We start from the raw sequence: 15,167 nt of genomic DNA, 5'->3' as shown, positions 1-15,167 counted from the left end.
TCAATCTGAGAGCCTACAGTTACTGAAACATTGGGAAAACCAAAGGCAGTCACTCTAAACGCAGAGAAGGTGGGATAAATATAGACGTAATTTGTGGGTTTTTTTCACACTTTCCTTTTAGGAAAAAGTGACCCAGATGTTGCTGATCATACTTTCCTTGAATGGAAGTTGTGGTTTAGTCAGTCCAGCTAGTAAATTAGTTCAAATGATTCTCAAACCACGTCTTATCATAGATTGAAGTAGATGGCTGTTTCAGAATTCCTTGTGTGAATAAGAGTCACGAGTTTAAATATTGCCTGGTTGGGCAGGGTCTTGTTAGATAAACAAGCCAACACGACATTCCTTTCACAGTTTACTGTGGTTATGGCCCAGACTAGACTCTCTTTCAAGGTTTTAGGCGTCCAAATTATTGAGGAGGCCTCTCTCTAGCCCATCAATTCTGTTTTTCTATGTTTTTTTCAGCAGCTGCCGAGAAATGCAGGGGTTTTGTTGGTGTGCTAAGGCATATTGCTTCATGCTTGTTTCATAATAATGTAGCACAGGATTTTGTAAAACTCAATCTCCTTCTACCATAATCTCTTTATTACAAAACAGACCAAATAATACATGTAATTTCCACACGGAACGACATTCCCTTAAATTCAGCTCAGAAGGCCTGTAATGGAAACGTGTCCTTTTTACGATTTATGGCACATGTGTAATGGAAAAGACACTCCCAACAGCAGAAATAGCCAACCCTGCTCTGCGTGAGACAAACTTTCCCTCTTTTAAAGCCATTGCTGACATGTCTTGACTGAAATGAATCATAAAAATATCAGCATGGGGCCACGCCTTCACAACATCAATGAACCAATGAATGAATATGTGAGGCTATAAAAGAACAAATCAACTAGCTTCCCAAGACACTTCTCTAAAACGCACCCTATGTAAACTCAAAGGAGAAGAAAACTGTTTAGATGTAAATGAATGGACCTTTGTCAGTGTTACATTTGAAACACGAGGTCTCTGAATCGTTCTCTAAGCTTTTACTTTCAGTTTCATTTGATCAGGCCCACATCCTGAGATTGTTTCTTATTTGTCCCATTACAGTTCTAGACACTGTTATGGTCTTTAAGTCATTCACTATAAAACAAAAGTTTTTTCAAAACATGAATTACATTATTTTGGCTAGCAAATAATTCATAATTTTTCTGTTTCCTCCAGGGTAGATAAAGACAGGAGCGGGGCAATATCAGACACAGAGCTTCAGCAGGCATTATCAAATGGTATGTTTTATTTTTTTGTAATTAATTTTCCTTTTTTCTTAATTTTTTTAGTCACTAATAAACATATTCCAACTGGAGTTGAAAGATAAATGTTCAGCAAAGGCCCTCAAGTATAATTATTGTGTGGGGTTTCCATTGAACAACTTTTATTTTGGAATATCATAAACAGCAGTTTCCTTACAGCAGAAAAACATGTTTCTTGTACAAACAGTAAATGTTTTCCTGTAACAGTCATCTTGTCCACACTATTGTTTGGCAATATGATTTAGCACAGTTTACATGTGCCACGCTGATATTTCCATACAAAAATATACTTTCATTTTATTTCACTAAAAAGATCATTCCTTTGTTTTTTTATGATGGTGATCTTTAAAGATTGTTCCCCATGTATATAAAGATGTTTACTGTATTGTTGCTACTGAAAAATGCCCACATTGACTATTATTGCTAAATTTTCTTGTTCATGAAATACCAAGCAATAACCAGCATTAATACCATTTTATAGATGACTAGGCCTATTGGAAATTTCAGATAATTTCACTGTGTTTTCCATGTATAGAGTACAAAATTTGGCCTGAAGCTGTTAAACCTTATTTTTTTAAATTGGAATGAGATAATATACACTACCATTCAGGAATTCGGGCTGGATAAGATGTTTAAATTGGGGGTTTTTTTCAAAGACGTCTCTTATGTTCACCAAGGCTGCATTTATTTGAGCCATTACTCCAGTCTTTAGTGTCACATTATCATTCAGAAATCATTCTTATATGCTGATTTGGTGCTCAAGAAACATTTATTATTATTATTATGAATGTTGAAAACAATTGTGCTTTGCAGTTTTGTTTGTGTGTGTGTGTGCATGTTTATGTGGTTTATGAGGACACAAATTTGTATAATGACATGGGTATGACAGAGGTATTACAATATGAAGGTGGTTTATGAGGACCTTCATATGTCCCCGACTTCAAAAGGCTTAAAAAACATACTAAATGGTGTTTTTTTTTGAAAATCCTCACGTCTCCTGCGAGGGCTACGTTTAGGTGTAGGGTTGGTGTAGGGCAATAGCACACACAGTTTGTTCAGTATACAAACCATTACGCCTATGGAGAGTCCCCATAAACCACAAAAACCAACATGTGTGTGTCAGAAAATTGAGATACTGTTTTTCAGTGTTCTTTGATGAATAGAAAGTTCAAATGAACAGCATTTACATTGTAAATGCCAATTTAGACCAGAACATGCAGACCAATGTCGATGGCCAACCAATTACAGTATGTCACTTTTCACATATTCCAAAATAGTCTTAGTAGCGCCATATCCGCTGGACGCAAAATGTGTTCTGTGTCAGCCTCACCACACGGTCTTCTAACGTCTTCAAATGTCTTCTACGTTTGTTTACCCTTTGATTTGAACGAAAACAGCATATCCATGTGGTGCTGACACAGAATAGCGTACGCAGTTTGCTTCCAGTGGATATTGTCCAAAATGGCGCTACACTCAATTCAATTCACTTTTGATCAAATTAATGCATCCTTGCTGAATTAAAATAGTAATTTATTTCAATAAAAAAGTCTTAGTCACCTTAACATTTTGAACAATAGTCAATAGTCATGATTTTGAGGAATGTTAGGTTTGTTTGTAAAGTGAAAAAAAAAGTTAAATGTAATTGCCTCTTTTGGTAAAACAGATTAAAATCATCAGTTTAAGGGAGGGTACAGACATTAGAAGTGTTTTAAACTAGCTACTTTTCATGCTAAGCTAACTTTATGTTAGATATAGGGCTGCAACAACTAATCGATAAAATCGATTATTATCGATTATGAAAATCATCGACAACGATTCTCATTATCGATTAATCGGGTCTGCCCACAGTGTACGTCCAACTTCAGCTGGTTAGTCAAATTACGGCACTGAATAATGCATTTCTATGGACAAAATGCATCTAAAAATAGTGGAGGAAACAGAATGAGATTCTGCCGGAGAAGCACGTGATTCAAGCTGCCCAAAACATGATAATTCTTTATTTTAAGCTTTAAGTTAATGCATAAGAGTAATGGCTTGCCCTGTCAGGCGCTTTGACAGATGCGTGTGCGTCCTCAGCGCAAAAACGTTCAGTTTACGGTCATATCCTTATCTATAAATGCCACAAATTCACGCGAGCATTTCCATTTTTGCATAAAGGTCCGTCCTGACAGTCTGTGTTAAGTTTAAAATACCGAATGAGCGCCGGCGCGGCGGGCGCGCGCACGCGCGTCAGACGGACAGAACACAGTAGAGAGGGAGACAATTAATAGGCTTTTCAGCGCAAACATATCCACTGTGCTGAATTATCTGTTGTTGAAAGTTAATTTAAGGTTTAAAAGTCAACATGCAGTGCGAATATTTTATGAGAGTAGGAACTTTAAAGGGATAACAGCGTGTAATTGTCTGTCTGAATATAAACATGAGACGCTCCATAACGGCCTTTTACAGGATAAAGAAATGACGAGGTGACTGTGATCAAAGTAGTTCCTGCAGAACATTACTCTTACCTGTTGGTTAACACTGAGTTTGTGTTTTTATTCGTCTTTATTATTATCTTTATTATTTTAATTTTTAATAGAGGTTTAAACTATATTCAATTTTTACAATGCTTAACAAATTTATGTAAGTTTAACAATGTGTTTATGTAAGGTTTGTGCCACTGCTGCTCTAAAGTAACAGTATTGGTGATAACCAAAATCATTTTTCGGCTTTCTGTACTGGTTAGTACTCCAATATGTGTAAGCTCTTTAGTAACAGTAGTAGGCTATTTTTAATGCTATAATATCATTATTGCTGTTATCTATGAAAGAAAACCAGAGCACTTATTTTTTTTTTTTATTTGAGTATTTTTTTTTCGCAATACCCAATTGCAGTCAAAAAGTACATAAACAATACCAGCAAGAATGCAAGCTGTTATGAGGCCATTTTTTATTATGTCCAATAAATGACAATAACATTTTTAAATTTAAACAAATTTTTTGACAAATTTCTAAAATATGTCTTCTCTTTATTATGATAAGTGGTCTAATAAATTAAGCACTGTATGTTTTCATAGCATTCAGTTGTCACGTTTGTTTGTAGAACATTGGGCAGAATGTGGAATAGTGTTTTTTTTGGTCAATATTTTTTAATCCGATTAATCGATTAATCGAAAGAATAATCGGCCAACTAATCGATTATCAAAATAATCGTTAGTTGCAGCCCTAGTTAGATAATAGATATCAAACATGTCTAGTAGTAGTTCTCTAAAAAAAAAAAAAGAAGTAATGGGACATCACAGTGTACCTTGTACTTATGGAATGTGCCTTATTCAAATACCTCCTCAGCCTATTCTGCTTCATCAGCATATGGCCTTGCTGCCAAAGTGTGCCGGAGTTCTTCCACTCTTGCCAGAAGCTGTTATCTGCTCCGAGCAGTAAAGTTGATGTAGTGCTCGTCTCAATGAGGTGCAGAATTAGCAGGAAACTCTGTTATCATTCTTAAGAGCAGGCTGTGTGAGTTTAAGCCGAAGGGTTCAGTGATCCCAATGCATGTTCCTGTCAGCACTGCTGCAGTGCAATGCTGTGTTATAGCACACAGACCATTATCACTCTCAGCAGCACTGCATTGCGAAGTATAGGACTGTGTAACGTTGTAACCCTGTGATATTCTGAAGATATTAGTATTTTAGAGGTTTGAAAACAGATATTGCACATTAGTGTATGGTGGGTGCAGTCCTATTCTTAGATTAGTGGTTCAGTGGTCAGGTCAAGCACTGCTAAAGTCCATTACTCTGTTCTGAGTCTCTGAATGCACCTCAGAGACACAGCAGTTGGCCCAGGCATCTCACCTCGACACTAATGTGCTGAATATGTCTCTATATGTCTGCAGTATATGTATCGTTCAATAATTTTCAACCTTTTATTTCCATATTAATGTATTAGCTTAATTGTTTTTTCAAAGAAACGTATATATACTTATATATGCTATATATATATATATATATATATATTATACACACACCAATGCATAGTAAATGCATTAGAAAATAAATATTTCTGTTTATATCTAACATTTTTAATACATGAAAAACCATTGCAAAGACTTCTGGGAATATATTTTCAGTGATTAACGTAAACAATTACTTGAATCTGAGTTTTGCTTTGAATTGTAACAGATAGTTTGAACTGATACATGTAAATTAATTGAATTTACGAAGTTGAATCAAAGATGCTTTGAAAATATGTGTTTAAGCTCTTATACTTGAAAAAGTAATAAAATAAATTCCCCGAAAACTATATCTACAGAGCAGGATGGCAGATGCTAATATACATAATAAGCAACTTCGTGATGGCAAACGAAACATGAATTGATAAATATGTTGATGCTTGTATTACTCAAATATTTACTAATTAAAATATAGAAGTTTTATTATCCTATTAAATTTTGTATTGTTATTTTATATGTATTATCTATTGACAACAGTGACCATAGATTATGAAAATAACATAATCACTATCATTATGTTGAACTTCTGTTAATTCTCCAAGTTGGCACTGTTATTGAAAACTTTTTTTCTTTGTTCTCTCGCTCTCTCTCTCTCTCTCTCTCTCTGTCTCTCTAATTATTGTTGTTCAGGGTGTCTGATTTTATTTGATTGTCTTACAGTAGAAGTGCTCTCCTCTCAGCTCTGTCGTTTAGCTGGCTCTTGATTTTCTCTGATGCTGCTCTAGGTGTTTGCTGAAGTAATGCTGTTCACATAGATTTATTTCAGAGGTCATTGCAGTAAGTGAAGCAGTGGCAGTGGGCAGCTTTGATTTACTATGTCTTACTAACCGTTCAATTCACTGACTCCAGCCATGTTGCATTATAATTTCACTCCTGTAAATGAATAGATGAATTTTACTCAAAAAGCATAAATGGAAATGAAAGCATTCAAACTCGCTGTCAGGGCTGGAAAAGGTTATACATGTTTAGCCTTGGTTGACTCCGTTTTATAGGAACACACAGCCTGGCTCACTTATTTCTCTCAGATGTGGACTGCTGCCTGTTTTAGGGTAGTTTGCACTGCAGGGTTGCTTGTGGTGTTAAAGGCATCAGGGTTCAGATTGATAAAGATGTTAAACTTTTACCTATAATCAGGCTTGAATAGGGTGTTTTGAACGTACTGGTCCTAAATTAAAACTTATCAGTGGTTACCTAAAAAAGACAGTTGGCTGTTACTTTAATGCAACTTTCCATGGTGCATTGAATTATAATTGTAAAAATTATAATCTTACCCACACTGATGTAAGTAACATTAATGATTCAAATCAAAGTGTCTAAATACGACTGTGATTCTAACAACTAACAATTCTGACCTTGGAGAAAGATTTATCATCTGACGGTTATATAGGAACACTCTTAAAAATAAAGGTGCTTAAAAGGTTCTTCACAGCGATGCCATAGAAGAACCGTTCAGTCAAAGGTTCTTTAAAGAACCATCTCTTTCTTACCTTTTTTTATAATCTGAAGAACCTTCTTTCGCCACAAAGAACCTTTTGTGAAACAGAAAGGTTCTTGAGATGTTAAAGGTTCTTTATGGAACCATTTAGACAACAAAGTTTCTTCTGTGGCAACCTGAAGCACCTTTATTTTTAAGAGTGAACCCTGAAGTTTATTCTTTTTCAGATCTCCATGTGGTGACACGGTGACATTTAGGAAAAAAAATCCTCACATTAGGCCGCCAAAATGAAAATATAAAAACAATATGTCTTGCACTTTTAGTTTCATGAAGAGATGGAAACTGTTATGAAAGAAATGAAATATTTAATTTAATTTTAAATCAAAATTACAGTAAAAACTGTAATATTGTAAAATATTATTATAATTTAAAATAACGGTTTTCTATTGGAATGTATTTTAAAATGTCATTTATTTCAGTGATGGAAAAGCTGCCATTACTCCAGTCTTCAGTGTCACATGATCCTTCAGAAATCATTCTAATATGCTGATTTGCTGCTCAAGAAACATTTCTTGTTATTATAAATGTTGAAAACAGTTGTCCTGATTAAAACTGTGGAAACTGATAAAAAGAACTCAGAAACTGTGGAAACTGAGTTCTTTTTTTTAAAGAACTCTTTGATAAATAGAAAGTTCAAAAGAACATTATGTCACAAATATAACATAAATTTAACTTTTGATCAATCTAATGCGCCCTTGCTGAATGAAAGTATTAATTTTTTTTTAAAGTTACTTACAAAATACAGTCTTGTGACCTGTAAGAAATATTTACATCCAGTAATTTTTATTTTTATTTTTTTTTTTATAATTCACTCACTGCTTGCAGGTGTAGCAAAAATTTGGATTTAGTATAATATAGTATCTTTTTCAAGCTTAGTCTCATAACATAAAACATAAAATGCTGTTTTACCAGCTGTGTTTGACTCTCGAAGATGATATAAAAAGAAGTCCTTGTGTTAACATATGCAGTGTTGTTGTATGCGGCAGACTGCTGTGTACTTGTCTAGTGGAGTGATGTGAATGTTGCCATTTTCCATGATTCCTCTCGGAGTAGGCAGTGCCGTGACTGGAGCCAGTGTGCAGCACATAGGGGCATCTTTGTGCCTGGATTCAGACCCGCCTCCACTCCAGTCTTTGCCACTAGCAGCCATTCTCTCTCTGAGATGGCACCACGCTATTCGCACTATTTCCAGTAGCCTTCCCAAATATGGTCAGGGTGACCTTGGTGGTCTTGTTTGGCAGGAACACACTCCTTTTTAAAAAACATTACAAACGTTATTTTTTCCATTCTGTTCTTCCTGTTTCCTGCTCTGTTTACAACTATCCCCGTCCCACCAACTAGAGGAGCATCGTTATTATTGCCTGATTGCCTGATTGTTCATCACCAGTGCAAGTCCTTCCTCTCTCTCATAGCGGGTCTGTGAGTGTGTGTCAGGCTGTGACTCAGCATTGCCAAGAAGAATAGCTTTATTTCACAGCTGTACGCTTCAGTCCTGTGTCTTCTGGTGTTGTTTCCCCCGGTGCGCCCACTGTGTGTTGTAGGTGTGCTAAGATAAGCACACTCAAACAAATGATAGTGTTATTTCAGCCAAAGCAGAAAGGGAGGGTTCACTGAGCTGGAATAAGAGAATGACCTATATAGACAAAGTGTGTTCCTCAAGGTCAGTGAAGGGTGTCTGCTGAAGCGTACCTGAAATGTCTTTCTTACTACCTCATGTTATGACCATAATGCCACTCCTTGGTGATTCTATCACCAAGAACATGTTACAAAGAGGGAAAAATAGAAACTATACAGCTGTGTTGTTACCTCTGGCTATCTTAAAAATGATATGAAATTTAAACCGACTCTATTGAATCAGTTTTCCTGGTTTTACTGTGTATGATTACTCAATGTGTAAATATTCTTAAGAGTTTATTCATATTTTTTTTATTAAAATGTCATGTGCTTTCAAAACCTTTTAGTAACATTTGTTCCATGTATCTACAATAGTAATAACAGTAATTATGCATAATTACAAGTAACTAACGCCAAACTGAACTCTAGCTTTAAATCAAAGTAAGTACATGTTGTTAATTAATATTACTCGGTAACACTTTTTTGCATTGTGTGTTTTTCAGTGTCCTTGTTACACATTTCATGCACTTAATATAGTGATAAATGTAACCCTAAGCCAACTAACCCAACTAACTATAGTAAGTGCATGTTGTTATTACTTAAATGTATAAATACACTGTAACATCTTAAATAAAAGGAACATTCCACTTTTTTGAAAATAGGCTCATTTTCCAACTCCCCAAGAGTTAAACAGTTGAGTTTGACCGTTTTTGAATCCATTCAGCCGATCTCTGGGTCTGGCGGTAGCACTTTTAGCTTAGTTTAGCATAGATCATTGAATCGGATTAGACCATTAGCATCTCGCTCAAAAATGACCAAAGAGTTTAGATAATTTTCCTATTGACACTTCTGTAGTTACATTGTGTACTGAAAATGAAAAGTTGTGATTTTTCTAGGCTAGAAACTATACTCTCATTCCGGCGTAATAATGAAGGAACTTTGCTGCCGTACCATGGGTGCAGCAGGTCCAATGATATGACGCAGCGCCTGAAAGCAGTACCCAGCTATATCATAACTATTTTCCTAGCTGGGAACTATTTTCAGGCGCTGAGTAATATCGTTGCGCCTGCTGCACCCATGGTACAGATTATTACGTCGGAATGAGAGTATAGTTCCTAGACATATCGGACTAGAAAATAGCAACTTTTAATTTTCCGTCAGTTTTAGCACACGATGTAACTACAGAAGAGTCAAGTTTTAAATAGGAAAATTATCTAAACTCTTTGGTCATTTTTGAGTGAGATGCTAATGGTCTAATCCGATTCAATGATCTATGCTAAGCTACGCTAAAAGTGCTACCACCAGACCCAGAGATCGGCTGAATGGATTCAAAAACGGTCAAACTCAACTTTTTAACTCTTGGGGAGTTGTAAAATGAGCCTATTTTCCAAAAAGTGGAGTGTTCCTTTAAATAAAGTGTAACTCTAAATTCTTATTTGTGCAACAAATACCCATTAAAGTTTGACCAGCATTTTTTGTCTGATGTAACCACTATTAGAATATATTATATAATATATATATATATAAATTATATTAAAAATACACTATAAATTAATAAAACAGTTTATAATACCTAAAAATAACCAATCCAAAGTTTCATTGGCAGCTGACGTCAAAGACATCACACAGAGGAAAAAGTCAGTTTTAACAGCCTTCCAAAAAATAACCAAGCACTGGCAAACATTTACATAATAAATGAAATATTAGCTAAATATTTACTTTTAGTGACACAAACATGAAAAATAAAGATTTTATAGGTATTATGTAATTTCTGCTCTTCGTTATTTCATTGAAAATTCTATTTCGCTTCTATATGTCACACTGCAGAAATTAAATGCTTTGCGGATATCATTTCATGTTGGTTTTTACCTGGAACATGACATAAATGTATCAACATTTTGCTTGCAGGAGTGATGGCATATGGAGTCAAGCTTCTGCTTGTTGTTTTAATAATTTAGTTTTATATGGAATCTGATTGTTATCTGTTTTTGTTTCATCCCCAGGTACATGGACACCTTTCAACCCAGTGACTGTCAGATCAATTATATGTGAGTGTTGTTATTTTCTTGCATTCACAAAAACATATGCTGTCTTTTTCTCTTTTGTCCCATAATCCTCTGTTTGTTTGTGAGCTCCATGACAACCTCCAATGTTTCCTATTAGCACACTTAGCTAAGAAAAGTTCAGTTGTTTCAGCTCAAACTGGAAAAATTTAGCTGTCATCTGCCTTGAAAATAGCACAGAAAGTGGAAGGTTTTTGTCTTAAACAACAGAAATCAGCAGAGCTTTTCTTGAGAAAGTTAGTCAATAATTATTGACTGTGTGTAAGGATTCCTAACTCCAGTATAAGGTGATCCCTTTCGGCTCATTTCAAGTGGATTGACATGACCACAATAACAGTTCAATTGTGATCTTTCTTGAATACATTTTTACAATTTTTTGACCATCTCTAACAGTTTTTGGGATTCTATCTTGTACTCAGTCTTTTCAAATTGAGGGCAAAATGTTATGAATGCATGGTTCTTTGTAAACATAATACATGTTTTTAATAGACCAGTCACTTAATAATACTAAGTAATACAATAAATCCCAAGCATCAATAAAATGTCTACAAAGAGAGAATTTGAGGATTAAATGTGACCAAACATCCCCCCAATTCTTTCTTTTCAGCTATGTTTGATCGGGAGAACAAAGGTGGAGTTAACTTCAATGAATTTGCCGGCGTTTGGAAGTACATCACAGACTGGCAGAACATCTTCCGCACCTACGACAGGGACAACTCAGGGTTTATCGACAAGAACGAGCTCAAACAGGCTCTCACCAGCTTTGGTGAGTTTGTAATGCTTGCTTATTGACTGCTACAAATGGAAAGCCGGAGGTGATAGATGCGTTTGGTGAGGTGTTTAAAGAAAATCCTGTAGGAATGAGGCAGGGGCACTGATGCACAAAACCAATAAGAGGAAGGACAAATAAACTGATGGAACCGCTGATGGAAAATTATTAAGGTCACCCTTGAGGAAAACACTGAACTTCAAACGCTTCTCTCTTCGCACAGGTTATCGTCTTTCAGATCAGTTCTACAACACACTGATAGAGAAATTTGACCGTCAGAAGAGGGGCCAAGTGGCTTTTGATGACTTCATTCAGTGCTGTATTGTACTACAGGTAATGATCTGTGTTATATCCAACATTTGCTATTTCTTTAGAGGGACATTTCACCCAGAAATCCGTCGGTATTTATGGGGTTGTTCCAATCCCATGATTTTCTTTCTTCTGTGGAACACAAAAGGAGAATTTTCGAAGAATGTCCTGGCCACTCTTTTTAATATAATGAAAGTAAATACTGGGGCTGTTCTTTAACGATTACAAAGTTTGAACTTGACAACCCCTCGTCGGAAATTGGACGTGAATGGGCTAAATAATCGTGTTTACAACTGGGAAATTTGGAGATAATTTTGATACCCGAGTTTCCGAGTTGGGCGAGCCATAAGCTTTAAATATGGTGGAGAGAAAGCAGTAGTACTGTCATGTTTTATTCATTTTTCTCACAACATCTGCATTGCTTTCTTCTGTCATTACAGTCATGCATATTGACATATATAAATAACCATTTAAAGGGGCACTAAGCGATTTTTGACAAACGGTGTTGATATTTGAAAGCACTAAAACAAACACACCCATACCCCTACAGGGGCCACTTTCATAAAACAAATTTACCAAATAAGCCAGGTTTGTTTCAGTTAGTCTAACTTATTGTCAGTTGATTTGGTTCAAAATTAGTCAGACTAACTGAAATAAGCCTGGCTTATTTGGTAAACTTGTTTTATGAAACAGGCCCCAGGACCTTGGCCCTTATTTTGATATCTCCGGCCCACTCCGGCTAACCCTAACCCTAACACAACCCTGGCATAACGACAATCATTTTTTTCATCACAGATGACACACAAGCATATAATGATCCTATAATGCTAAAAATCCACCCAGTGTTTTTTTTTTTTTTTTTTTAATCCTCTTGCTCAAATCAGGCTGTTCTGAGATTCCTGTCAGAATGAAGCAGTTCTGTACAGGCCCCTCCCACGACAGTTGATTGACAAGGCCATCTTATTTTAGACCTGCCCTGAGTGAGCTGAGAGCTGTCCGCCATTGTGTCGACTCTGGTGCAGGGGAAGACAAGAATGTCTCCGATTAAGCGATTGAGGTGTTCTGTTGTTGGATGTAATAATGAACATAGCAGTCGTCATTTACTCTCGACATCTGAGCCGCTGAAGACGCAGTGGATTAATGTTACTTTCATTTTGAAGGGAATGCGCCACTCCCAATCTTCCTTAAATGCGTGCCCAATCTGCCTATGTTTGCGCGAATCATTCGTGATCCAGCTTCATCTATAGAAGAAGTGAGTATAAGGGTTATTTTTATGAATCTTTGCAAACTGCCTTTCCTAATAACGTGCTAGTTAGCCAGTTTCGCGGCTAAAGTAAACAGTACTGCTGGTCACCCCACGGAAGAAAGGGGCGGGGTCAGCAGAGCTCATTAGCATTTAAAGCAACATGGGCTAAAATGGCTTGCTAAAAACAGAGCTGATTTTGACATTATAAAAAAGGTGTTTTTTACACTACCAATGAGAAATTTTAACCAAAGTATGTTATAGACTTTTCATTAAGACTGTAAAGAATAATATCAACTTACATCAAATGGGCATCCGATGACCCCTTTAGTAAAATGTCCCTAGGAAGCATGCAAGAATGAATAGGCTGTCCACCATGATTTCTGTTCTTACCGACAACAAAACACTTGAACATGACAAACTCATAATTACAACTTCAGAAGTAGGAAGTTTCCGATAGCACAAAAAGGCATGCGTTTTCAAAGATCCAATCATAGGTGGTCAGATGAGATGCTTTACCGATTACACATGATCTTAACATGCATTTTAAATGCATCTCTTGTGACCACTTGTGTTCGGATTTCATCTAGACAAGGGATCTCCAATCCCTTGCTCCTGGAGAGCTACCGTCCTGCAGATTTCAGCTCCAACCACAATCAAACACCTGAACCAGCTCAAGTTGTTCAGAGTTACTTGATATTTAGCGGCAGGTATGTTGGAGCAGGATTGGAACTGAAGTTTGCAGGACGGTAGCTCTCCAGGAGCAGGGTTAAAAATCACTGATCCAGACCCTCCCCTTTTGTTTTATCATACTCTACGTCACTTTCACCGGTGCGCCAAATGTGGCACACGAATACGATTGAACAAATGAAACCATTACGCTGCTTACGAGCGAGGGGGAAGGAAGTGAATGGAATCTATACAAATGATAACAGCTATTTTTTTTTTTTTGGCACAACATAGCATAGTTGGAATTGATTGTTTCAGTGCACTTTATCAAAACATGCTCACTTATTAGACAGGTGGGCGGTGGGTAGGCAGTCTTTTGTGGCTGTTCAATCACATTTGACCACATGAGCATCTAGTCTTTTAGACCCCATTTACACCTGTATTTAATGTGTCCACTTGTGATCTTAATGCCAGGTGTAAACAGGGCCCATGATAGATGTAGCAATGTATGATTTGTAAATTAAAAGTTATTTTTTTTTCTTGATGAATCCGTTAACCTGCTCCATCATTTTCAGTCACTTGGATCCAGAAACACATAGTTACTGCTACTTACTATGTTTTTACTGCAAACTGAAATAACTTTTGTGCATAACTCAAAAAGTGTTTTTGGAGTAAAATTAACTTTGGTCATGTGTTCATGAATCGGTCTGAGCTTAGTGATCCAGTTACAGTAATTCAATTTACTGGAGTGGAGGCAAAGATTTTCAGTGAATAATCCTACATTTTGGCCTGTTCCTATCATTGGACTTCAGAATATTTGTAATATATTGCTCTTGACTCATATAGACCATTTTTATATATACTTTCATGGTGTTTTGTCTTTTTTGAAGTTTAAAATCTTCAGTTCCCATTCATTGTAATTAAATGTAAACGCGTGACCCGAATAGCATTCAACTGAAGAACAAAAGTCTATGGGTTTGTAACGGTTCATCATTATGAAGTGATTTACAGCTAATACTGATTGTTTATTTTCTTTTGAACAGAGGTTAACTGACGTGTTCCGGCGGTATGATACAGATCAGGACGGCTGGATTCAGGTGTCATACGAGCAGTATCTCTCAATGGTCTTCAACGTGGTATAGCACAACACAAGCACACCTGCACTCTCCTGTGCCAAACTCCAAATGTCCCTCTCCATGCGGTCTGTAGCAGAGACTAGTCAACACTACCCTCTACAGGACGACACGGGGACGGGATCTTCATGACTCTTTATTCCGCCTGTCTGTCTGTTCGTCTGTTAGTAGTCATATCATATTTTTTATGATCTTAACCATTATTATTGAAAGAATTATGGAATTTCACTCTCTCTGCGTTTAAGGAATGTTGACATTGTGAAAATCATATTACGAACCGGTTGCATGCTTTCTGATAAACCTCCTTAATGTCAAAGCATGAACTAATGTTTCTTTTTTTGTCTGAATTCATGTTTACAATGAAAAACTGTGAGAGCAGGTTGTGTTTTACCATAAGATCCTTTTATTTGGATTGACTGTCAGCTCTTCCATATATTTGTAAAGAATTATATTTTTAATCTGCACAACGTAATTCAACCTTTTATTTGAGAAGGAGGCACATAAGCTTTTGTATGCCTTTTTCATGCATGATGCCTTACAACTGTTAAAAAAATAAAATAACAGTTTTATTAAAAACTGGAACATTTTGAAATGAG

The 15,167-nt window shown here is 36.2% G+C and overlaps 1 protein-coding gene across 2 annotated transcripts in view; it reads left to right on the top strand.

Moving 5' to 3' along the window:
* The window catches only part of LOC306865246 (programmed cell death protein 6), a 16,920-nt gene extending 1,753 nt beyond the window's left edge, over positions 1–15,167 (top strand). Inside the window, exons 2-6 of one of the 2 annotated variants that reach the window (XM_079409745.1) lie at positions 1,204–1,265; positions 10,389–10,433; positions 11,056–11,214; positions 11,441–11,550; positions 14,482–15,167. In XM_079409745.1, the coding sequence (XP_079265871.1) occupies positions 1,204–1,265; positions 10,389–10,433; positions 11,056–11,214; positions 11,441–11,550; positions 14,482–14,580 (475 nt within the window). In that variant the 3' untranslated portion in view covers positions 14,581–15,167. The remainder of the gene's footprint in view (positions 1–1,203; positions 1,266–10,388; positions 10,434–11,055; positions 11,215–11,440; positions 11,551–14,481) is intronic. The other variant, XM_079409746.1, reaches the window with a different exon arrangement.

Source organism: Barbus barbus, assembly GCF_936440315.1.
Source record: "Barbus barbus genome assembly, chromosome: 46".
In the NCBI taxonomy this organism is placed as follows: Eukaryota; Metazoa; Chordata; class Actinopteri; order Cypriniformes; family Cyprinidae; genus Barbus; species Barbus barbus.
Note: the sequence above shows the minus strand (reverse complement) of the source record. Positions and strands in the feature narration are given on the sequence as shown.